General features: G+C 32.2%; 2 protein-coding genes across 11 annotated transcripts in view; one reads left to right on the plus strand and one right to left on the minus strand.

Moving 5' to 3' along the window:
• LOC145946224 (neuroglobin) overlaps nt 1-27,192 on the plus strand; it is a 207,179-nt gene that overhangs the window by 52,421 nt on the left and 127,566 nt on the right. The window lies entirely within an intron of this gene.
• LOC145946101 (echinoderm microtubule-associated protein-like 2) overlaps nt 1-27,192 on the minus strand; it is a 37,813-nt gene that overhangs the window by 4,852 nt on the left and 5,769 nt on the right. The window contains exons 1-13 of one of the 10 annotated variants that reach the window (XM_083055535.1): nt 18,347-18,451; nt 12,268-12,557; nt 10,558-10,788; nt 7,531-7,687; nt 7,089-7,202; nt 6,554-6,682; nt 5,732-5,800; nt 2,116-2,421; nt 1,727-1,799; nt 1,443-1,649; nt 1,028-1,265; nt 631-788; nt 253-510 (exon numbers count right to left, since the gene is read on the minus strand). In XM_083055535.1, coding sequence (XP_082911661.1) covers nt 253-510; nt 631-788; nt 1,028-1,265; nt 1,443-1,649; nt 1,727-1,799; nt 2,116-2,421; nt 5,732-5,800; nt 6,554-6,682; nt 7,089-7,202; nt 7,531-7,687; nt 10,558-10,788; nt 12,268-12,319 — 1,992 coding nt within the window. In that variant the 5' untranslated portion in view covers nt 12,320-12,557; nt 18,347-18,451. Of the gene's footprint in view, nt 1-252; nt 511-630; nt 789-1,027; nt 1,266-1,442; nt 1,650-1,726; nt 1,800-2,115; nt 2,422-5,731; nt 5,801-6,553; nt 6,683-7,088; nt 7,203-7,530; nt 7,688-10,557; nt 10,789-12,267; nt 12,558-12,980; nt 13,316-13,336; nt 14,081-14,131; nt 15,113-18,346; nt 18,452-27,192 lie in introns of those variants that run through there. The other 9 variants (XM_083055541.1, XM_083055552.1, XM_083055507.1 and 6 more) reach the window with 9 other exon arrangements.

Below are 27,192 nucleotides of genomic sequence, written 5' to 3' on the forward strand. Positions count from 1 at the left end.
TATTAAAAGTCTCGCGCATCGTATTTTGTATTTTATTTTTTTAATCAAAATGTATTTTAAAAATCTTTTTTCCATTAATTTCCAGAAATGATAGAAATTTCGTTTCTCGTAAGAAATAAAAATCAGAAACGTCATTTATTTTCTTTTATTAACTCGTAATTTATTTTATATATATTAATTAAAAAATATTTTCCTATCTTTAATTGTTGTTTAAACGTGCTTTCTATTTCTGCTAAATAAATAAAGGCTTACCCCGATGTCTTTGCTCCATACCACAGTATGGCTCAGACTGTCCCACATTTGCAATAATCTGTCGTGTCCCGCGGTTGCAAATTGTGGCAAAGTCGGATGGGCCGCAAGTCCCCAAACCTCTTCAGCATGGCCAAGCATAGCTGGATTGAAACCCATTTCAACGTCGCCGACGAGAATGCAATTTCTCGTCGTACCGACTAACAATTGAGTGCCCCTTCCTTCCGAGAGCGTTCGAATTCCTCCAAAATGATCTTCGATCTATCAAATAAATGATTTTTATTTTATTTTATTATATAACATCAAAAAATATCGTGTATAAATAAAATTGAACAAGAGCGTGTATGTTACGTCTTAAAATATCAAATATCTCTAACTTGCCTGGGCTTCTTCTCCAGTCAGGTTTAAGGATGCGTCAAAATGTTGAATCCGACCGTCCTTTCCGCCTCCCGTGATAATGTTACCATTTTTCAGAACACATATTGAGAAAATTGACCCTTCGTGAAGATTCTTTACTAGCCTTGAGACTGTATTGGTACCTATATATTATAACAAAACAAATATTACGAAACATGAAATATATAAAACTTAAGATTTTATAGATAAGCAAAGTCATTATTTAAAAAATGATTTTTATTTTAAAAGAAAAGACCTAATTCAATTATTATAACAAATCTTTTATCTATATTCATAATATTCTTGAAATCAAGAAATTTTTCCTAATAAGAAATTAGCGAAGATCATAACGAGGAGGAATCATGATTGTTGAAAAAACTACCTCGAGCCCAAACAATGATGTTGCCGTTGCTGTCGCCAGTGAGAACGTCGCCGTTTTGATTGAAGGCGACGCAGGTAACGTACCTGGGCTTATCCCTGCCCTCAAAGACGCCCATACGTTTGTATAGCATACCACCACTGTCCAAGGACCAGAACGACACGTGTCCTTTTCCGCAGGAGACGATCTGATTTCGTTCCAACGGATGCCACTCGGCGCAAACCACCGTGTCGACAGAGCACTGCAATCGGCAGTCATTGACCGTTAAATGGTCTGCTTCCGGCCAGAATATACGCGAATCGTGCTTATTCGCGATATTATGGATAGGTTTTTATATATATATATATATATATGTGTTGCAAGAATTTTTTGTCGCGTTGTTACGTGCGTGTCGAATCGTTGCGTGTTTGTCGCGTACCTTCGTTTCCGTCACTTTGGTGCCACGGTCGCTCTTTTGCCAGTCCCAAATCGATATATTGTGATCGGAAGTCTCGTCGATGGCGCACAGATAACTTCCGCCGTCAGCCTTAGAGAATGACAGGCAGCAAATTGATCCGTCGAATTCGCCGTTGCCGAGCACGCTGAGAGTCGTTAGGCTCACAGAATTCCATATTCTGATGTGTGGCTAAAATTCAAGATGTCGATGTTTTTACTGTCATTTAATTGCGTGCAATTAGAAAGTTTTTTTTTATGATACTTTACCATAGCATCTCGACGATCCGTTCCGCACACCTGTCCCGTCGCGACGATCAATTTGTTAGGATGAATCGCTAAGCTGTAACAAAAGAAATATATAATTAATATTATTTAATATAAATTACCCATAAAATTCCTTTTCTCATATGCAAGAGATTAATAAACCATTTAAGTGTGTGTTTTAATTTCTTAATATTCTACTAAAGTATAAAGAAACATTAAATACATCTCTCTATTATGATTTTACTGAAATAAAGCTTAAACTCAAATAATTTAAAATATATGAAAAAATAATATATATATATTAGAATATATTCTATAAAACATATTTATATTTATATACATTACATTTATATACATAATATGTATCGCATTTTTTTTAATTTCTCGCTCACCACTTAACGTCGTCCGTATGACCTAAATAATGCCTTTGACTGTGTTCCTCCATGTTGTACAAAACGACGACCGCCGCGACAAAGTATACGATCTCGCCAGTCGGCAACAGGTGTAAATTGCTACGGCAGTCTCGTCCTCGGTATCCGTAGACCCAGTCGAGCTTCAATTTACTTTGCGGTGGTGTGCTAACTTTGTGAAGATCGTAGGTTTCTATCATGGGCGTAGGGACGTAAAGGACGACCGGTCGGCCGCGCAAATACATGCGAACGGTGCCCTCCTCTTCGTTGTATTGCATATCTCTGGTGCTGCGAAAAGATCGTTCGTTTTTACATTTGTCTCTCGCTCGTCTCTTACTTACGTCTAATTTTACTTTAGAGTCAATTATCTCATATTTTAATTTTAATCAAAAAAATGGGAAGATATTTTCAACGACAAATTTCTCACAGAGAAAAACGTCCTGGAATGAAAGATGATATAGAGATAATGAGAATTTGCTCTCCGCGTTTTCAATATTTTATTTTCTCTAGCTCAAATTATACTCTTCGCAAGAGAAATTTGAGATATTTCTTTTCCTCAATATGATTTCTAACTCATTTAGTTGCAAGAACGTGATCCCAGGAAACGAAAGTCGACAAGCTATCTTTTTTTCTCACGTTTTGTTGCAAATAGCGACGACCTGTTCTTCACTCCGTGCAAATTCCCATGAGAGAGCTTCGCGATCTTGCTCGAAAAATCGCAGACCGGCCGCACTCTTTGATCGCACTGCTCGCGCTATACTGAGAGAATTTGTCGGACTTTCCGTGTCGATGTGGTCTGGTAACCACGACGAATGACTCACGCAAGCAATGAGCTCGGCTTTATTACTCCGCGAAGCGTGTTGCGCGCCGGCGTTACATCAGTTTGCATTTTTTTTTTTTCCGATATTTTTGATATCACATCTGTGTCTGCTCGTACCGAGTAGTACGATTAATTCAAGGTCCTTCAGGCCTCGTTTTAACGATTGACTCGATTGGGAACGAGGAGGGCCGCTTCATAAAGAGCGCTGGGAGTAAACAGCGCCCTTTTCATGCAAACTTTAATCTTTGAATTAATCTCAGCGATGTAGCTCATAAAACGCGTTTCTACAAATTTCGCGATTTCTATTCTGATGGTAACGATTCTGTTTCTTCAAGTATTCTCATACGGCGCATAGCGTATACTTGAAGGAAAGATGCAGCAGTAGACAAGTAAAGCGAGTCAATGCGATGCAAAATAAAGAAACGAAAAACCTTGACCAAATTTTTCTTCTTAAAAGGAGTCAATGCCTTCGTTGCTGTTGCCTTCACGTTTATTGTAACGTTTGGAATATAGTTATATAAAATCTTTCATTAATTGAAACTTTCAATCAATATCTATGATGCAAATAAAGTCACATATGCAGAGAGTCACATATGATGAGAAAAAACGTTTCATTATATAAGACTGGAATATACAACATCTGTTCTCTGATTATATAATTCTAATGTTAAAAATAGATGAATCATCTGAGACGAATCATCACACTTAAAAAATAACTAGCGTATTTATAAACTTTCATGGTTTTATGTTTATGATCCGATCTGATCGATATATTCAAATGAAGTTCGTGTTCACCCGTAATAATGCAATGAGCAGACAAGGGACTCCCGAATACATTTTTGACGTTGAACCATGCGGGAAGGCAACAGGTATGATAGTCGAATCACGTGACTCAACTAACGTCCTAGTGCCAAGCACGCTATTGCGTTAACGAAGAAAGTGAATCGCGATTTTTACTGTTGCATAACCATGCATGTTGCGTTTCCTGGAGTGTACGACGTCACGGCGTCACGAACACGCCGGAAACGTCGACAAAAAACGATGTCACTTGAAATTATCCTCGAAAATTCATCAATTCATTAATTAATAAAAATCGTATCAATATGTATATTATAAATTTCGCAGCAATTTCGCATTATCAAAATTCTATTTTTTTTTAAATATTTATTTTTTATATTTTTTTTAGTAGTTAGTATAAATAATTTCTACAATATGCACATGACAAGCTGGAATGTAGAATTAGTGTGATCATAGATATAGTATCAAAATAATGAATAACTATTTTAATAAATTATAAAATTCATTTACACATACAATTAAAATAAATAAAATTTACAGAGAAAAATCTATTAATTTATATGTATATTAATTCTGTTTAAATTATGGAAAATATACACATATACCTTCAATATGCATTACGAAATCATATCAAAATTGTGCTATTACTATTTCATTTTTCCTCGGAAAGCAATTCCTATGTTAAATATTATAGCTTTATTCTACGTCTGTTTTATTAACAAGAGAAATCGTAACTATGATATAAGGCAATTTTCCGCTATGCGTTTCAGATTTGTATTACAAAACAATTGTGACTGAATATCAATATTTGATAAAAATACCATTCAAATATCGAATATCGAACCATATAAATTCTATGGAAATGCGTTTAGAAAATCAGCGATCCAGATACGACATGAAACAATTCCGCATGCGTGGCATTTAAATTTTAAATGTAGCTTTCACACTTCGCATCAAGTATGCACGCCCCTTTGAACTGATGTACTTTTGACGAGCTAAAAGTTCCATTTCATAAGAAAACTCGTGCATAATACCTGGCGCGATGTTTGCATGCATGAGATCGCGAAGGTCGGAAGTAACACGTATCGTGATAATTAACGGCATACCAATACAGTGATAATATATGCTATACTATGTACATGCAAACGCGTGTGGCACGGTAACTCCCTGTTTGACAGGCATTCCTCGCAACACGTTCGACGAATTGGCAAATAATTTGAAATTAGTAACTCGTTAGCGAAAGCAAATTTTCTTTGCAATTTAAGTTAAAGAAGTTATGCAAAAAACATCGATTGATTTATCTTTATACATCTTCGAAGAATCTTTCATCCATCTACGAATTACAAATAAAAATAATGTAACACGTTGAATACTATTTCTATATATATGTATACTAATATGTATACTTAATATATAGTATGGCACAATTTCAATAAAAGCTTAAGAAATTATTCAGATAGAATCTAGTTACTTTAAGAATTTTATGTTTGCCAAAAATTAGCAAAATGTTTTATTAATAATTAGTATTAGCATTTTGATAGCGTTAATAGCGTGAACCCTTTTTTGCAATATATCGTACAAAATTCTAGTTGTTTACTTATAAATAAATAAATAGATAAACTTATAAAAAGAATAAATAGATAAATAGATAAACTATTCATTCTATATACAAAGGATCAACCGCCCGTTGATGATATATCCTGTAGATTATATGTCATACAGATGTATATCATATGCTAATCCGCAGGAAATACTACACGTGCATTTAACTCGCGTAGGTTTTAAGCGAGGTTTTACGTGCGCGCTCACCTGCCAAAAGTATCTTAAGACTGTCCCGGTGCACACGTGCATCGGGCGAGCATGTGAGTCACCTAAATGTAGGTGCATAAAGCCAAAGAGAGGTACGAAAATAAATATATATATGTATGTATGTACGTGTGTATATATAATAAGTCATCTAAAGTACTTGGTATTATTTACCCGTGCTTGACGTTGTTCATCGCCGGTGGCTTGAACAGGTTGAACAGGGACTTGGTAGACGCAGACAATCTATAACGAATGAAAATGCAAACGAAAACCATGCGGTGCAAAAAACAAAATGAGAAAGAAAAGGAAAGAGAAAAAAGAGAGAGAAAGATAGAGACAGGGACTATTCTAATGCGATCGACGTTTTCCTGCTTCGATTGATGGATTGACAGAGATTCTTTACTAATTCCATGGGTTTCAAACATAATTTTAAAGAACGATTTCAAGAACAATACTGAATCTCGTTTCTTTCCGAGCAAAATGCTCACTAATTCTTCTTAAGTTTTATTAGATTTCAATTGCAATCCAATGAATTAAATTTATAAATGCAATTTTAGATATCAAAGTAGACTTCGCATATTGTAGATATCTCATTTTTGCGTACCAAAATCTTTAATTAGGAATTTATCATTGAATTATTCTGCCTATTGCAGATATCCATAAATTTTATTTTTTACAAGTGTTTTTAAATGAATGTGTTATTAAAGCTGAAGAAACAATATTCAGTCAACTTGAATGTACTGCATTTATATATTCTATGCAAGAAAAGAGCATAAAAGAGCTCGTAAAAGACGAGGCAATAGTAATCTGTTGGTCAATGTGGAAACACAATGGCTTTGAGGGGAAAACGCGTTCAATCGCCTAAGAAAGAAAGTAAAAAAACTGACTATGTTTAACAAAAAATTCAACTCGTGTGTAATCAGTGAGATGTGAACAAAATCACAAATAGCAAGCAAACGGTGCGTTTTACTGTTACATCATTAGCCGCGAGCTAACCTGGTGCCGACGAGCTGGGAATTGCTTCCCTGATTTTGCGGAGAGTGTGTAAAATCGCCAGTGGACGACCATCTCTTCGCTCTTCTTAAGCTACTTTGCGGCGGTCCGTTTGATCTTGCCGTGGGCGATCTAAGACATCGAATTCAGTCCTCGTACAACAGCGCCATGCATAACATTTACGCGCATCGCAGAACATCGTAATAATTACATCGAAATATATCAATACTAATTAATAGAGGTTCATTACTTGGTGGCGATGATACTTAAAGCACATCAGACATACATGCGCATACTTATTGCGATCATACACAAAACGTACAATTAATAAAAGTGCACTGATAATAACGATTAATATAATTGAAATTGCTGCAATCAAATTAGAAGTGGTTTATGTAAATGGACTTATATTTGCATTCGGAATTTCTAGCTTGGTTTCTACTTTACGACGTAAAATGGTAATAATGTAATTTTTTTAACAGTGAATTTATATATTTATGTCGAGTTAATTAGATTAGTTAATTAGATATAGCCTTACCTGGCTACAGGCAGTGGTGTAGCTTTAGGACTGGGCGATGGCACCGGAGAAACACTACTACTACTCGGACTATCCGAATGCAAAGAGCCCGTTGACTGATAATGGACGGATCTCCTGAAACAAAGAATAATTAAAAGAATTAAGAAAATAATGAAGAAAATTATTTTAAGAAAATAATTAAATCCTACAAAATATAGCAAAAATATGAAACAAAACCGTCAAAAACAACAGAGAGAATATATCTCATAATTCTGTCTAATAATAACTCTAATAAAATTCTATGTAAAATCTTTATGTATAAAGTTACAAAATCTTTATTAATCATCTTTATAAAAAGGAAAATAACTTAATCTGTTTGCTCAAAAAACTTAATTTTATGTCTCTGGAAGAATTGACTTTTAGGTCAAATATAATTTATAATGTATTAATTGAGCTCTCACACCTTTGAGGAAGTTGAGAAGGATGCACATAACTGGCAGGCCGTCTCGGACTGGATGTCGCATCGCGAACATCCTGCGACGATCCTGAAGAAGTAGAATTTCTGAGGCCGCCGGTCTGACGTAGCCTCAAGTCTTTTTGTGGCACCGAATTTTGACTACCTAAAAATATCTTTCTCTTTCATTCGGAGCATTTCAAGCAAATAAAAGATATTCTGTTGTATACCTTACTTAAAACTTTCAAAGCAACGACATTTTTATTATACATATATCCTCACATGTTCTGGCATATTAATGTCCTGTTTCTCAAGCGCACTACGTTATACATATTTCATAAGATCTTTTATGATCTGGAGAGGAAACATAAAATGATCTTCTTCTAAATATTGATTTGTTTATAATGTAAGAAAATTTTCGTTATACATTGATTTCAATATTTTCTAACACTCCGTTTCTCTCGCGTTAACTTGGAATATTGCCTAAATAATGCGTAACATGGCTGCGAAATGCAAAATGCATGATTGAGTTTCAATAGCAGTATAACGGTGCGCGATATTCAAAATGTCTTCCGCGTGTATTACAGCTTTCCTGCGTTCATCAATCGCTAAGAGCCAAGAGAAGTGCTGTCGGCGTCGTATAATTTATGCACGTCAGCACTTCTCGTTTTCATTTCCTGCAGATCATCTGACAGAAGACTAGAGAAATATTCACATGCTTTCGATCGCAGGAATGCAAACAACACGGAGAATAATTAGAAACTATTCACGTTCGCGAGCAGGCACCTTAATGACACGAGAGAATTAATGAACGTCAACAATATTTCTTCCGTTTCGTTTTCAATTACATTTTTTTCTTCATAAACCCCAACTGTGATAGCAAAACTCGATTTAGAAGTAAAAATAAAGTGTCAAATATAAATATAATATAAATATAAATGCATTATAAAAAAAAAGTACACACGAAATTACATATTTTTTCTACAGCGTACCTACATAAAAATTAATCAAATATTTATGACATTTTTGTAGTATAATAGAAAAAGAGAAAAGCAGCTTTCTTAAAATTGAAAATGTTGAAAAATATTTGTAGAATAAATTTTGGATCAATTTGAAGAGCTTAAATGAATATTAATTAAACAAATATACACATAAGAGAAGATTAATTTTTCAAAATTATTTTTTCAAAATTATTACTCATTGTTAGCTTCGTAAATATGACTTGTCTGCTGTATTTTATGTCTGTTAGAATTACAATTTTTAATTTCAAATATGTTTTATATATTTGCAAATTTCTGTTAAGCTAGCTCTTGGAAGTCTGAAATCAAATCTTGCCTGTCAAACATTTTTATTATATTTCAAACCCTACACAAAATTTTTAAACATTCTCTTTCTATCAAATTGTATTTCAATAGATGAATTAACAAATAATATTTATTTTCAATATCATTTTTTACAATATTCGAAATACACATCGAATCAAATGATGACATTTAATGCATGTTATGTTTTCTCTTTCCATCTCGCTAACGAATTCAAGTACTACCAATCCGAACACTTTCCGCGAACACTTTACCTTCTCCCAAGGTCTGCACGAATGACGAAGACTGACAAACAATTACGAATCCATTCACGTTCGTGAGTGAGCTTCTCGACTGCGCCGAGCGAAACCGAACGTGACCTTAAAGCCGTCGCGTGCCAACAGGTACAATACATCAGACTCGTTTCCAGACAATCTCGCAGGGCTTCCTCGCGTTCGCGATTTTTGTTGTAACGATCGAAACTTTAGAAGTATCAGCGTGCACAAGTCCATTAGAAATATACGCTTGACTTAGGTTGCGATGTATTAGGTATACGATCGGCAATCGCACTTACATCGGCGTATTAATTTGCGCCTTGCAACAGTACAATGTATCCGTTCTGCGATCTCGCGAAACCAAATACGACAATATATTTCAAAATAAAATTTAATTATATATTCTTGTTATAGAGAAATCAGTGAGAGAAAAAGGGATAATATTGTATTATTTCTGCATTTTTGACGTAAACAAGAAACAGGATACTGTAAAATTTATAGTGAAAAAAAGATAAAAATTCTCACAATTGGAGGAATAAAATCCAAGACAACTCTCTCGAAAGTTCTGAGATAATAAAGTCTTATTGTATAAATTTAATTTTTTTTATTTATAATCTGATCTCTAAAATTAGCAATTATTCATTAAAACATTTTATTGGAAACGAAAATTTAATATGTAATAACTATCATGTCAAATTATATCATATGATTGATTTACTCGGTTTTTATTACTGTTTGATTATGTATATATATAGCGCAATAATAAAATAACTGAAATATTCATTTAACGATTATTATAATAAATAGAGTGCGCCTTTGTGGTCCGAATACTAGCAAAGGTGCGGCTAATCCGATGTTGTTTATCAGTCTCGCATCGATCAATCGAATCAACTTTCCTTTCGTTATTGAGAACGAAACATACTCTTTTAGTCATGCTTGTCAATTATTGAGTCAAATTGCAAAAGATAAAATCAATGATCAGAGTAGCTTCTTTAACAGAGAGTTTTATCAAAAAGAAGAAAGTAAAATAAATCACCAGAGTGAAAGATTAGTCATTTCAACAAATAAGTATATTTTAATCTACGACTCTACAATAAAATTTTAAGTATCATGTGTATACTCTCAATTTTTAAAAAATTTAATTATATTATTTAATATATATCTCACTGAACCTTTCTCTCGTTACAGAATATTCTAGGAAATACCTTGATATAAATATTCTCTTAAATAAAAAATCAGTATTATTTGGACAGAAAAGCAAATGAAATCTTTCTGCTCTAATCAGTAATTTTTACCGATTCAGCTTAAGAGAGTAATTTTGAATTATTTTATACACACACACACACACACACATATATATATATATGGAACGTATCGCGGATTCATGGGCGCGAATTAGGAGGAGTTAAGGCATTTTAACATCAGACTTCTGTAATCAATGTGCAACTTTGCCAACTTACTTCTGAGAGGTACATGGCCGTTCCTTAGAGGCGAGGATACCATTCTCTCGTTTCTCCTCTCGTTTCTATCATCTTCCCGCTTCTCTCTTGCTTCGAGCTGGGCAATTCGCCTTAGCGCGTCCGCTAGAGTGGCGCGAAGACATACTATCTCGTCTCTCTGCGCCAAGGATTGCCTCTCGAGATCCGCCACTCTGCCCAAAAGAGACCCGGTCTCGCACTCCAGCATCTCATCTGTAAAAGAGAATTGCTATTTACCATGTTGCAAAGACGCGGCAACTTGGCTCCAACAATCTTATCCTTTGTAAAGTTGATCCCCGGCGAATTTCTTTCCTTTTTAATATTTCTTAGAATCAGAATTTCTCAGAACTTGTTAGCAATAAAATAAAAAAATACAAACAATTTTATTTCTGCGGCGCAAAATATTAATAAAAAATAGATTTAATTTTTTAATTATGCTCGAATATATAAAAATTATAGACTTCTGTCAAATTTTAGAATAATAGCAATTTTATACTGTAACAGGAAAATTACAAATACGTAATTTGTTACTTTTATTATTTCTAAGTATAAGACTTACATATAGTACATTTATTACTAACAATAAGAAAATAAAAATTAATATAACATTTCTTTCTTTTTGTACATGTAGATTTTTTATGTGTTTACTTTTTCGTACGCTTGTTTAATATTAATGTAAAAAAAATATTTAAAGACATGATATTATTACAAATGTGGCGAATGTATTTCTTTTACGTTTTTCTACCATTGCCGCAAAGTAAGCCTAACATCGCGCACTAAACGCGTTTCAATATCATTCTTATCAATCATACAACAATATACTAACCAAACCTTGCGCGACTAGCACGATGACATTCATAATTTACACTGTCATATACATAGATAGACCTGAATTATGGCGTTCGCGCAATTTAGTCGGCAAACGAAAAGCACGCGATTTATTTGACGTATTTTAACTAGCGTGTCAAAAATGTACGTGTTTACGAACTTCTTCATACAGAAATAGAGCGAACTGGGTCATGGTTTCCAAGTTTCCGCACTCTGTCAAGATAAAAATTAAACTCTTTTCCCGGTGTGTGTTATATCGAGCAAAGATACCAGATGAACCACGTGGTACCGACTCATGTGCATGCATGTGTCGAGCGTATAATTTCGCATGTCTATCGGTCGGATCTTTCATACTTCATATCCCGCAAACAGTGCTAGTAATAAGAAAAATAGCTATCGCACGATTTACTGCCTCGCATTGTGTCGTCTGGCCATTTGAAATTCATGAAATATATTAAAAATTGTGGGATCCGTAAGTCAAGTTTCAATAAATTATCATTTATGAATCGCATCTGTGCGATCGCGTTTTTTTATATCAGCAACTAATCATTACTATAATAAATATAAATCAACTTGTCAGAATGTCATTTACAACTCCATACGTTATAGAAACTCGTAAAAATTTTGTAAAGTAAAAGATGAATTTTGAAAGATAATTTTTAATTATTTTTTATAATGCTATTTAAAAAGTTATACCGAAAGAGAGGCAATTTTTTTAATCAAATTTATTATGTGTATTATATTATTAGCTCTCCCCCGAATTCCTGTTACAAATTTCGGCGATTTCGTTGAAGAACCCATCATGAATTTTTCGCGGTCCAAAGAGGCGGTATCTAAAAAAAAACGAATTATTTTTGTACTCACGCCACGCTTGTTCCGCCTCGTCGATGGTATCCATCGTGTCCGGCGTGGACATTGCGATTAACCCTCGCGATGACCCCGGAGTATTAATATGTTATTCAATTGAACTGATTACCGAGCACAAACAGAACCAATACACTCTCCAGCAACATGTCTCTTTCTCTTTCGCCGCAGTTTCAACGATACTCCTTCGAAACAATTAATATCCAGTTCGCTTAGCGCCTTCTTTTAATCTCGACAAGTCACAGCTCATTCGCTCGCGACAATAATGCCTACTTATGTATGCTGCGTATCTATAAATAAATAAAAATCGGTAAGATTTGTGAACAGAGATTCTCACGAGCAATTTAAATGATACGAGGATGAATGTAACGACGGATTTTACAGCTAAACGCATAAAACACACGTTAATTGCGGAGAAGGAAGGTTCGGTTACAGAAATTCTACTGTGTTCTAAATAAAAGTGAAACGTCCTGGAAATATGTTTAATTATCAAATTATTGTCTTTCCATTTACAATTTCAATGTAAAAAGTAGAAACTATGTAATGTTTAAATATACAATTATTTTTTATATATTTTAATCAAGAAATAGAAGAAATTTTCGAATTTTAAGATTGTAAAGTTATATATTTTTTATAAATTTATAATAGATAATGTAACTTGAACAAAAGATAGTAAGTAAAAAATTGGAATATTAATCATAATTTTTACACACATTTATGATCGAGCACAGTTTCACAACACTAACGATCAAGGTTAATCGGCAATTTGAGCGTCAATTAAACGTTTTTAAATTATCACATGGAAGTATTACGTCATCGAATTAGCACTATTCTTTCGTTAGGATGTAGCGATAAAGGAAAAAAAATACGGTAAACGTGAGACGAGACAGACATTTTGCACGTCATTTCTTACTGCTGATACTGTCGAAACTGAAACGTAGTCGCGAACAGCGAAAATTCGAACATGCCAGGCGTGTCACGTGAACTCGGCATGCAGACATATTGGTCACTAACGTTTTACGTAAATAGACGTGTTTTAAAAGTAAAATAAAAATTTATATTCACGTACGATTTTATCTAAAAAGAATATATACTGCCTTCTTGACATCTATGAATATATGCATTTTTCCCTGCACGTATATGAAAAAGTTTCTTTTGGTTAATAATTTTTGGATCGATTCTTGATTCTGATTTGAATACACAATGACTTCTAATTTAAATAAATAAAAATTACGATGCAAAAATACGGGTTTATATATTAATAATTTATTATAATAATGCGCAAAAGCGCATTGGTATGACTTTTGTACTTGATAAGTGTAACGATAACGAAGATAATTATGTAGAAAATTAGTTGTATTTAATGATTCAAAGCAATTTTATTTTTTATGAAACGCTTGATATTTGCAAAAATGTTGTAAAAGTTATGTATAGGCGCGCGTATCTTTATTGTAGAGCCTGAGGAAAGGAACGTGGAATTTCTACTCCTCTCTTCCTTCGCGTCAGTGCTTTTCCCACTGAAAGATGCGATAACCACTCGGTGAGATGAACGATAATCGACCGTAGGCTCTTTACCCTCGTACTTATACGATCATCTCTTTGTGTCTTCAACGCTTTGCAGAAAAAAAAATTGCTTACGATCGATGGAGTACTAATACGGAAGCGATTTTTTTTATGACAATATTATATTAATGGAAATATGTGTTAGGGTTAATATTTTTAATATAAAGTATGAGAATACTCGATTGCGTTTATTTGCAGAATTTCGCGATAAAAATTATTATACGCAGACTTTATGCACTTTATGCATTGACTTCATGCGATGTGATGTTTGCTTAATTGGTTTTAAATATAAATATCTTACGAGATACATCACTGTTTTGTGGGTGGTAACAGCTGCGTGCGCTGATAAAATTATCCATGTCTGGTGTAATGTTGCTTACCGATTCTCAAAAAATATTAATCAACATAATTTATATCAAAATATATTATAATATGAGAAAATATTCTCTCTCTGAAAATCGTAAAACGCAACATCACTTATTACAAACATAAAAATTAATTTGACACGTTAATCAAGCAAAATAAAGGCAACACGATTGATATATACACTAATATCCAACAATAATCTCTAGAAACCAGTCATCCACGCCGAAGTTACTTTCGTGGTAAACATAGTAGAATCAACCCTGATAACTGCGCGACCTTTCACTTATCACATGGGCGAGAAAAAGCGTAAAACGGGGGGGAAGGAGGGAGGATAAAACGAGCGTGACTAGCGTCAATGAGCTAAATTTATTTCCGCACACATTTAAGTAAAAGCCGCGATCAATCGCGATCAAATCGAGCGGAATTCATCGAACTTTCTGACGGCGGGAATTTCCGCAACGCGTCTCGCAACCGACGAAAGCGCCGCCGAGATGCTTCCGCCTGGGAAAAACCGACCGGAAATCATTTATATAGGATCCGTACAATCAGGATGCGTCCACGAGATTTCAACGATTTTCTTTGTTCATCGAAAGGGACGCCAAGTTCGATTCCATCGTGACCGTTACTCGCGTGTAACACGTGTGTTTTCCGTACGGCCGCCCCAACGTTACTGTCAGAGTACGGCTACAGCTGCTTTGGCCGCGATCAATACGGTCTAGATAGTCGAGATGATTCAGATGACGGCGAGCTACGTCGTGCCATTGACTGTGGATAGAACGTACGTACATAGCGCGAGATTGGCCCCGGTGATAAGTGGTTTGTCGGATTACCCGGCGGAAATCAATCGTCATTTAATTGCAAGATGGTATTAGCGCTAGATTTTCAACCGGTCTATTATGCCTCTGATTTTAATTTTTTCCGCGTGTATATTTTTATTTTTCAAGAGAAATATCTAATTTTTTTTTATTATGTGAATTATTGTTATATATGTTATAATTATTGTTATATGCTATAGACGATTTAGGAATTTTGAATAAATTTTTGGAGCACATTTACATAATAACTAAGGAATAATACACATAAATATACATGCATACACACACACACACACGTGTGTTTGTTATATTTTCATGAAATAGTTTTTGTGTTTAGCGTATATTTTTTATAATAATAATTTTTAAAAAATATGATAATTTTTAACTTGAAATTATTTTGGGACGGCTCAGTTTTTTATGAGTTGGGCATTCTTTTCTCATTATCATAATCATACCTGATACTTTATACAAATGTTATTTTCTTTCATTAAATATATGAAAGTTTTTGTTATATTTATATTTATATTACTTTTCTTTTTATGTATTATAATATATTAATATAAAATCTTCTGAATAAATTTTCTACAGTTGCGTGTTATATTTACATTTTAGCAAGATTTGAAACATCAGATAATATCAGATTATGGATGAATTATCTATTACTTTAGGTTTTATCGGATTCTCCCTTCGCGATCCTAAACGATGATCGTATAACGGCACACCCTCGCAATTCTTTGAAATGATTCTATTCTATATCATATATCGAACTAGTCCATTAAAAGTATCGCCGTTACATCATCGATAGGCACGATTCTTGCCGACAAATTGATACGCTATATTGCCAGGTGCGGCTTGGGCCTTTATCGTAAAATACTGCATTTGAGAAGAATTGATGCATGAGAAAGGTGCGAAAATAAAAGAAATGAATTAAATATCATATCGTGTGATTGTTATAATTGAGTGAAAGATCGATCCCGAAATAAAGAAATAAAACAAAATTTTTCCCTGTTATTTAAAAATTCAATTCTCATTAAAAAATTCAAAAAACAGAAATATTATAATAGCGTTATATTATTTTATATTATATAGTGTTACATATAATATATTTCGCCTGAATTCTAGCGGAGAAATTATTTGTAATAATGAGATGCGTTAATGCAAATCTATCCGCAAATCTAATCGCTACGCGATTACTCCGAAACTTTCTGAATAATAAATTACTTCGAAGACAATGCGGTCTTAATTACAACGAGCTACACACAAGCATTCTAATCGTATCTCTCTTTCTCGGAGCGCTATCGGCTTTCACAAACTTTCAGGCTATATAATGATTGCGTTATATTATTACGAAGGTAAAAATAAGTAACAAAGCACGATAATCAATTATTTAATAAAATATTAATTATGTATTTAAAGGATAATATTTTATATTATTAATCCAAACATTTACAAAATTTTTAACATTTATTAAAATATAAAAGTAACGTCCTTGTGTATCAATTTTTCCTAAATGCAGTGTAATTTTGCGATAAAAACCCGGCCCCACCTAGCAATATATCATGTCAATTTGTCGGCAAGAATCGTGCTAAATGATGTAACAGCGATCTTTTTAATGGACTAGTTCGATATAGGATAGAACCATTTAAACGTAACAAGGTTTTAATTAAAAGATTTAAATTTATATATATATCGAGAACATTTGTATACACTTCGCGTTTAAAGTGTAAAAAGATATACACATTTCTCTGCATCTCACACTTTTTAAATCATCTATCAATATAATGATTTGTCAAATAACTATATTATTAATATATTCTCCTTTGATAAATATCAACTTGCGTATTATTTATCTTGCTGATAAATTATCAAAAATTACTAATTATAAATCCGGTTGATATGCTGTATTTTACTTTGTATTCTATGTCTCCAAATAAATTATTTCTATTAATTGAAATAATCAATCGAGAATCGATTATCAGTGATATTTTTAGATAGAATCTGTAATTGATACGTAACCAGTTTGATTTAACTGTTTTCAAATGAAGCACGTAATGTTGACAGAGCGAACTAAATTGATAATTGTTATGCATAAATTATACGGTTCTATATAAATATTCATTTACTTTTCCGCATTATGTTAAATTATTATTGTCAGATTTTCGGCACTTAATCTAGCTTCATATCATTTAATGATTTTATGATGAATAATATTTATTTGATTTTTCGATTTTTATTGGAGTTTTTGAATTCTTTTTTTTATCACTTCTTATGTGTACAATAATCTCTTTTAAAAATCAAACTTATAATAAATTTGCAAAAATATTACATTAGTTTTAATTTTTAGTTTATAAAATTTAATGCAATTAAATATATGTTTTTTGTTTATCTTATCTTATTCACCGTCAATATTAAATTTATGAAATCGATTTTTTACAAAAATATATTTAGAATCGCAATCGTGTGTTTCATAATTTTCCGTCGAAAAGTCGACTGGCATTTTGCTTGAGCAACTAATACTAAGCAATGTCTGTAATTCTGCGGCATGCGAAGCTATTCACCGTTTACGGAAAATTGAGCCAAAGGAGAAGACGAGGAATTTGGTGAAATTCCAAAAGGCACCGTTAACTGCGCTTCTCGGACATAGAGAAGCCGCGCGCGCCGAGGATCGTTATTAATGAAAGAACAGGATGAGCTCTCGGCGCACCTTCGAATAACGTCATCGTGCCACCTTGAATGGCTTATATAACAAGTGCCACTGTATCGTAGACAATGTGCGCTACGTGACTCGTATGCGAGCATGCACATTGTCTCGATTTGTCGTCATTTTTTCATCGCCATGCGTCCTTGTATGCACGAGAGGATTTTATCTAATTCGATATATAATACCTATATGTTTCAACCAGAAGCAATTTGTCATTCGATTGAAAATCGATCGACACATAAATCACGTGGAAAGAGGGAGAATGGGAACCTTATTCAATTCATAATTACAATAGCCATTTTTATATTCTTATATTCAAAAATTGTTTTTTAATTCTATATCTTTTTTTTTAATTTTTTAAAATTATTCTTTTTCTTTTCTTCCACATGTAGATCTTTTTTTAATTTTTTTAATTATTCTTTTTCTTTTCTTCCACATGTTGTAGATCTTTTTTTACTTTTTTAAATTATTCTTTTTCTTTTCTTCCACATGTTGTAGATGTTATTGTAAGATGTAAGGTGCTTAACTAGAAGTGCTCTAATTGTTGCGACAAAGAAAGTTCCGTAATTGTGTCGCCATTTTCAATAAGCAATTCGTTACGATAGTGTTTTTATTGTGGAAAGTGCGGTCTTACCCATTTCTTGCCTCGCACTATGTTCCGAATGCCCGTTTACGCGCATCGTCGACTCCGGACTTTCCTTTTCATCCTTGTGTGGCACCTTGATTGAAGATCCCGCGTCTGAAAAGGAAAAATATCATTGAAAAATATATATATACGTAGATTATACTGTGCACCGGATGCACTTGCACTGCGCGCACATCATATCCCGTTACAATGAAATATCGCACCCGCTACTTCCGATCTCGCGTCTCCTTATTATTTTTTTCCGTAATTACCGGAACGCCATTGTTTGAAGACAATAGTCTTAAGCCAAGGATGCGGTCGGTGATTATCGATGGTTGAAATTATTCATCTTGAAAATGATTATTTCAAGAACTTTGCTATTAAAAAAATCAACTCAATGGTAAATAAATTGAAAGCTAGCAATAATTTAATAATTATTAGATGCATTATATTTATTTTGTTCTCTCAGTGATTTAATATTTGTTAAATCATGGAATATTATAACATCGCATGTATAAAATGCAAAATTCTGAACATGATGAAAATTTATACTTAAAGAAATATTTATTATCTCTTTCAATTTACTTTTAAATTGTATTGATAATATAATGAATACACTCGCAATTTTTATTTAAAAGAAATTATGCATGTCATGTAAAAAAGTCCAATATTTTTCATTTCATTAAGTTGACTTTTGAAAATATTGCGTATATATACAAATTTTTACACACGCATGTTTCTCTTTCATATTATCAGAACTCTCGATTTTTGGTACAGACTTTCTGGCAAGAGGCTAACGGGCGTGTTCAGCCTTTACGTAAGCATCGATCGCGGCCGTAAGCAATAAAATCTCGTAACTTTTAAACGCGTGCATGTCTTTCCGCACCGCGTTTTTGCCCGCAAGCATGAATTGTCGGCAATTTTATTCCAAAGGAGGAACATCAACATAAAACGACCTTGGTCGATGAAAACGAATTGCGATACGTGATGGTGTGCGTGCATAAGGAATCGCCAGAGAATGTAGGACGTGTTGCACCTTTCATGTTTACAGCTGCTGTAAGAGGAAAGGCAGCACTCTTTTATTAATAATTGAATGCCAAATGTGAAGAATGCAAGTAAGATTCATGCTTCATAAATTCTCTTATGAGTATGATAAAGTCCGACACATCTGCAGACTTAATTACTATTGGATAGGTATTGGATATATGTGGATAAATAAAATAGTAAATTTTACACACAAAGCACGATTCGAAATATTGCTCTAAAAATTATTCGCAAGTGACGTTTTGATAATTATTATCAAATAATATCAATTTATAGAGATCCTTTTCACTAATAATATTCTTAATTAGAAATTCACAATTTTATATATAGCACTACGTTCAAGGTTTCCTTGTGCGAAGATCTGAATTATTCTCTTTGACATTTCATCGAATGGAAATAAATGGAGATAAATTTTTTGGCATGCTTTCGCACATATCCTTTCCGCTTTCGCGCAATTTCTCAATCGTTCGAGAGATATCGTCTCATCTCGACGTCGTCATCATTGTAGCCGGCTCCATTTTTGCCATCTTATGTACGGCATTCTGCTTTTACGCGCTCGCGACTATCGATATCCACTTCGCTCGAGCGAATGTATGTCGGAAACGCAAAGAGATCTGAAGTGCATTATCGCGAACTGGGACACGGTGAGTATATTACTCGGCGAATATGGCCAGGATACGTGACAGACTCGATGGTTTACAATCTCACTTGATGCAGCCTGACATCAACTATCAACTCTTGAATCAAAGAAGCTGCTGCAAACTCTGTGAGTCGTCTGTAATATTAATCTACATAAGATGTACATGTTTATTTTAGGAATTATAAGATTCTTCAGTGTGATTTATGTATTTACTCGTTTAGGATGAGAGTGTTTCTTCGTCTCTAAAACAATTTATCACGAAAAATATTTTGATGATCCTTAATTAATTATATTGAAGCTATAATATTGTAAAAATTATCTTCTACTTTGTCATCAAATTTTAATCAACATGATACAGCATTTTCTTTTGCATTGAAATTTGATTCATCACGATACAAATATTAGCCTTGACATCTTTTCATTGTGATTTCAAAAGATTTTTCATTTTATTTTCAGACAAATTGTTTTAAGCTATATATAATATACATATGTGCTCTTTTAAAGTTGCACATATATTTTATCATATTACTTTAATAAAACTGAAGGAGTTGAAAAAATAATCCGAATTATTTTACATATAAAAAAGTTAAAATTTTTTAATTTTCCTGCTAAATTGATTATTCCGATAAATAAAATTTTATTTAAAAAAAATATGAATGAAATATATATTGGAAAAAACGTCAATCAAGCCTATAGCATCGAAAAAGGAAAGACAAGGGAACGGGAACGCAAAAGGAGTTCTCGAAGGAGTGACTCGAAATACAAAACTAGTAAGCATTGACCCGGCCAGAACACTGCCTTATTGGTACATAAGACCGGACCCCACTTATTTTACGCGATATCGTTTGTGGCACTGAATGTTGTGCGTCGTGAGCACGCCGCATATATACGCGGTCTTATACATATTACACATGACATGGATAATTAATTCACCACTCTGTTCGTAGGCAGCCCCTGTTAAGAGTTAAGACTCTCTCGAGCCGGTCAAGTGACATTAGTTTACATAAATAGTCGCACCTACGATCTTATTATATACGTATCGTTTTACAATATCTCTCTTGTCCCTCTGTGTCCAGGTAAACGCCGTTAACTTAGCCCTATTAAACCGCAAATAATTACACGACGATTGCATTAGATTGACAGAATACCATTATATTGCATTTATCCACCGTTTAATAAAGCGCGAGAATTAGCACAAAGAGTGAGATGCATGTGAGTTACGATCGAGAACTATGAATACGATCTACATATCTAATGTATGATTGGGAAGTGAAATAATATTTAACTTTTATAACACTGTAGTAATCTACATTGTATACATATTTAACTGCCTTATGTCTGTTGGCGTATTTCTAATAAATTTAAGAAATAAAATAAATCTTTTTGAAGCTCTCTGACAAATCAGTCATATTTAAATAATATTGTAAAAGAAGAAAATGGTAGATAATCAAATTAAATAATCTATATTTTATAAAATTAAATAAGTTAGATCTCAGTTATTCATTCACTCGATGTCTGAATAGACGATCTCTGCATAGACGACATATGTATTGTACATATTTCAATTTTTATATATTGTACAGACTGCATGAAAAGGGCGAACTAAACTTTCTACTCTTGTGGGAAAATTTGTGCAGTTGTATGCGTTTAATTGAATGTACACAGCTGCTCGCAGCAGAACACCTAATAGGGATATACACGGGTTGCGGAAATAGCGGCTAGTCAAGAATGCCTTTCGTAAGTGAGGGCGATTGCGCGTTTTGCGCGCTCATGACAATGCGAAACGAATTTGCATACACGCGAATTAATGCCATGAGACGGCGAACCGACGACGTCCGGGTGGCGATAGAGCTTAGTTGGCTCGAATGAGACTCGTTAAACACAGCTGGTAGTTAACCGTCAGCTGACAAAAGTGGACCGACGTTAGATTTATGACGATGGGAATGCTCGAGGTTTCGCAATAGTTAACCATTTTATGTCCATCCTTACACGCGTTCAAAGTAAATTGTCATAAATCTAGTTGAGTATCTTTGCTGTAATAATATAGCGCTATTATCGCGTTAATTATAAAGTTTTGCTGTACTATTATATGCTGTAATATGTGCGGTAATCTTGACAGAGATATGCACAAGATCATTCGCATTCCTATTCTCGCAAAGTTTATGCACGTAATTAATTAATTATTGATAATTATAATCACGATAGATAAAGAATAGCATGTGATAGCTGTTTCGTATAAATTTCTTGCGTAATTATGATATGATTCCACGTGCGAGATTGGCGCAACACATCACATGGATGCATTAGGTCTAATGAAACGACCAATTAATTGATCTATTATAGAACATCTTATGTAAGCGATTTGACTCTGTCAAATTGAACATTCTTAATTAGTCTCTTTGAGAACGGTAGCGTATAATTTTCAACGAACAAAATATCATTAAGCAAAGTAAACGTCAAATATTTCCGATAAATATTTATCTGGGTAGTCTTAGCAAATATGTAAATAAAATACGAAAAAGAACTTTTTATTTAAATAAGTTAAGTCTTTTAAATTTTCTGCTTATATATAATCTCATTTTTCTTTAAAATGTTTAATAAAAATTTTAAATATGAAATTATATAATAATGTAATATCAAATAATATAATTGTATAATAATATAACATCAAATATAATCATCATTTAAAATTGAAATGAAATGGAATAATAAATTAAAAACTTCTTGAGTTTTTATATAAAAAAAACTACGGGGTAGTGTACAATAGTAAATATTTATCTGGGTAGTCTTAGCAAATATGTAAATAAAATACGAAAAAGAACTTTTTATTTAAATAAGTTAAGTCTTTTAAATTTTCTGCTTATATATAATCTCATTTTTCTTTAAAATGTTTAATAAAAATTTTAAATATGAAATTATATAATAATGTAATATCAAATAATATAATTGTATAATAATATAACATCAAATATAATCATCATTTAAAATTGAAGTGAAATGGAATAATAAATTAAAAACTTCTTGAGTTTTTATATAAAAAAAACTACGGGGTAGTGTAAAATAGAAACTTTTTTTCAATGTTGTGACAGATGAGCGGGAGAATTAAAGAAACATGATTTAATGAAAAACTTAATTTTAATGTAACATTTTACACGTGCAGTATCTCACCATCAGAATTGCGAAGACATTCAACTGCAAAGTAGATTGCTTTACTTTCTCACGACGCCACAGGTGCCGCAATTCCGTATTTCCCACCTTGCGCTTGCGTTAATTAATTGCGTGCAATGCACTTTCTCGTCAAACATTCCTTTCTCGCAGTTTATAAATAACTCGTTAGCATATTTTATATCGTTAATGATACGTGAATGGCCAATAAAAATAGAATAATTGTATGAAATAGTAATTAATGACAAAAGTAAATTGATATATGAAGCATAAAAAATATATATACTAACATTTTGCATTTCAATTACTAATAGAGGAGATCTGATTGAATAAATTAATAAATAATTAATTATTAACAGATTAATAATTGCTATTGAATATTATTTACAGAATATGCTTTCCTTTTGCAACGATTTGATGTTATTGTAGATATGTAGTTAGTGGCAAAAATTAAAAGAATAAGTCAAATATATTGAACACAAAGATGCACTTTATACTCAGAATAATTGATTCATTGCAGCTTCGACTTTGACTGGCCTAGTAATAACAAGCTTCTCGTTTATGAGCTATGTAAAATTCAATTTCCCCGCAGCAATATATGTCTATATATGATTTACATATATGTATGATCTATAAGTTTTTTATTTTTAGTGTTTTTTAAACTTATATAAATCTTACATACTATATGCAATTATTATATACAATTTACAATTATTAAAACTTTTAAAATTGATTAAATGAAGTCTATATATCTACTCTAATTTAATCAAAAATATGTAGCATTTGTATCTGTAATAATATAATATATGAGATAATAAAAGTCAATAAAAATTAAAATAATAAATAAAATACATAAATTATAATAAGGAGTTTTATAATTCTTTGCGTAAATATTTTTTAAAATTTACTTAACTATTTATTCTTATCTTTTGCACAAAATTTTTTTGTTTTGCGAATAAATTAATTTTAGTGAATCAAATACTGATTAACAATAAAGTTATATTCGCTTGAAGTGGTTGGATAAAAGTGCATTATATAAGACTACAGAAATTTTATGAGGTTACTTTCTGTCGCGTTTATCAAATTGTGCGTATAATGTTATGTAATTTTATCGCTTAGCGTCAAAATAATCTCTTTGGCATACTCATTGAAATCACCTTTCAAGTAATAATATGTAGGTGGATGTTATGTAAATTTCGGTAGAGCTCATCCATAAAGCACTAATGGCTGCGCACGTAGTCAGTGCTAAATAAAACGACTATGCGTATCTTTTCAGTTTCTAACCACGCATTTCCTTTCTACGTATTCTCGAGAAATGTAATGACGATCTTGACTTTGAACCCGGCAATACGTTATATAAAATACATAATATATGCTTACAAATTTGCTTATTAAAATATATTATATAATTATGTAAATTATACTTTATTTTAAATTATATTTTAATTATATTTGTATGGTCCGTTTTAATTAACCATAAAATAATTAATTTCTTTTTTTTTATATAATTTCATAATTTGTTATCATAATTTTTTATGAACACAATACACCTCAGAAAATGTCACATTAGAAAAGGAGTCATATTAAAAGAAAGAGTCACACGAGAAGAAGATACTCGAAAGATTCGATTTTTTTCCTATTTTTGAAACTATCACATATTTTCTTTCCATTCTTTATTGCAAAATTACAAATACAAACATTATTTTATTTCTTCATACGTTTATATTTCTTAATACATTTCTGATAGTGGTAAAAAATTACATTTTAAAATTTTGATTTAACACAGTTTGATTATTAAAATTAGCTGTTTGATTATTAAAATTAAGAAGTAGACTTCTTGAATTTATAAAACAAATTAAATACATATATGACAAAAATTATAGCGATTGTAGCGATAATCTATCGCTATAATAATCTCAATCGGCAAATACAAACGCATGTTATGTCACTGCGGCAAACACAAGGAAATAACATTAAGCCATTCGCGGCTTGTGTTTAGAGCTGTTTCCAGTTAACAAGACGTGGGCGGGTATTATGCAAATTTCGGCATTCTTTACGTTAATGGCACGATCGCGGCATGTTACTAGCATCAAAATAAATAGAGACAGGCATGGTTTATGATGAATCGAATATATTCCGTTTCGTATTTGTGAGTACAGTTATGCTACTATAAGAAAGCAATAAACAGCGAAATGAAATATATAATAATAATCTATTAAATTTTATACAATAAAGAATCATGTTTATAAATGTCATTAAATTGCCAAACTTCTTTAATTATTAATTTTGTTACTGAAAATTTATTGAAGATTCTATTATTTATTTATCTAAATATTTGTAAAAATAGATTTAATTATCTAAATATTTTTCATTACGAATTTACGGATAATTGCAATTCAAAAGTGAGAGATGCAAGATCTGTCGTGATTTATAAAGATGACATTGATCGATAACGTTATCAGTCGTGAGATCCATTATGAAGACTCTCGTTCTTGTTAAACATTTAAATCTCGTTTCAGACAAGTTATAACATAACATTATATAGAAAATTTCGCGCTGTATCCTTTATGCAAATTCGCATTTGTGGATTTGGTCTTTTCTTATCTGTTGAACGATATGGATAAATGTTATTAATCGGCAAAGATAAGCATTTCTATGAATAATTATTGGAGATTGAATTCATATTAAACATTGTTATAATTATAAAATATAACTTCATAAAATGGATTCAACGGTCTCGAAATCACGCCACATCTCATCTGCGCATTTTCTGAAACGATAAGATAGCAAGCAATCCGGTGCTACATTCTTTGTATATCGGTAAATCTAACATATAACCGCAATTATTTGTTTCAAGTAAATTCATTATATCTTAATGCCAAGGTTGGACAACGTCTATTCTGAGACTTCTTGTATAACAACCGCAGATTAATGGATGGGAAAAAGTAAATCTCTCTCAAATTTTATAAATTGGGAACTCGCTCATGCATTTATGCTTCCATTTATTTTAGTTTACTATGTGAATTGCTTTTACAAACAGCAATTAGAGTTGACTGATTGAACAGAGAACCTGTTTAACCGTGTTAAAATTTAACTAATGTTTATGAAAATAACCTTTATGAAAATAACTAATGTTTATGAAAATAACTTTATTATGAAAATAATAAAGAAAAATAAAGTATATCATCTGTTTTAATCACCCGGAAGCAGTCAGGCTTACGCTCGGTTATATTTTCCCCAAGGCATCAATTCTAGATTTTAATCCAGTTTACCTTTGAGGTCTATCCGCGTACTATATTGTGTACATATAAATACATTACGTTAAGTAATATATACCAATCAGTGAATATAATCTCAGTTATTCCGTGCTCGAAATTATGGCTATTTAATGCTTGCTCGCAAAGTATATTTAATCTCTTACTACAAAATTAATTTGCAATACCTTTCTGATTCTGTGTGTTATAAAATTCTTAATAGTTTTGATTAATATTTTTGATAAAATTTTTTATAATACATATATTTAAGGTAATTATTATAACCATTAAGAATTTCACAACACACAGAATCAGAAAGAGAACTGCAATTGCAAATTAATTCTGTAGTAAGAGATTAAATACTTATATTTTGCGAGTAATCATTAAATAGCTATAATTTCAAGCACAGAATAACTGAGATTATATTTGCTGATTAGTATATATTACTTAACGCAATGTATCAATATGTATACAGAGTACGTAAGTAGATCTGAAAAGTAATCTGGATTACTTAAAAATCCAGAATAAATGCCTTGGGAAATATATATATAATTGCAAGTGAATTATTTTTCTTTAACTATATCCATGTTAACAATCTTGTCTAGAATTTTCGAAATACTAATTCAAAGTTTCAAATAACATTTTTATCTTGAAATAAAACTATATATTTATTAAGTAATTATATACTTTTCTTATTAATTGAATATATAAATTTTTCCTAATTACTAAAAAGACCATTAATATTCTAATAA

Source organism: Prenolepis imparis, unplaced genomic scaffold (genome assembly GCF_030444845.1).
Source record: "Prenolepis imparis isolate NDT839.2.m4 unplaced genomic scaffold, iyPreImpa1.0 SCAF_2, whole genome shotgun sequence".
Classification (NCBI taxonomy): Eukaryota; Metazoa; Arthropoda; class Insecta; order Hymenoptera; family Formicidae; genus Prenolepis; species Prenolepis imparis.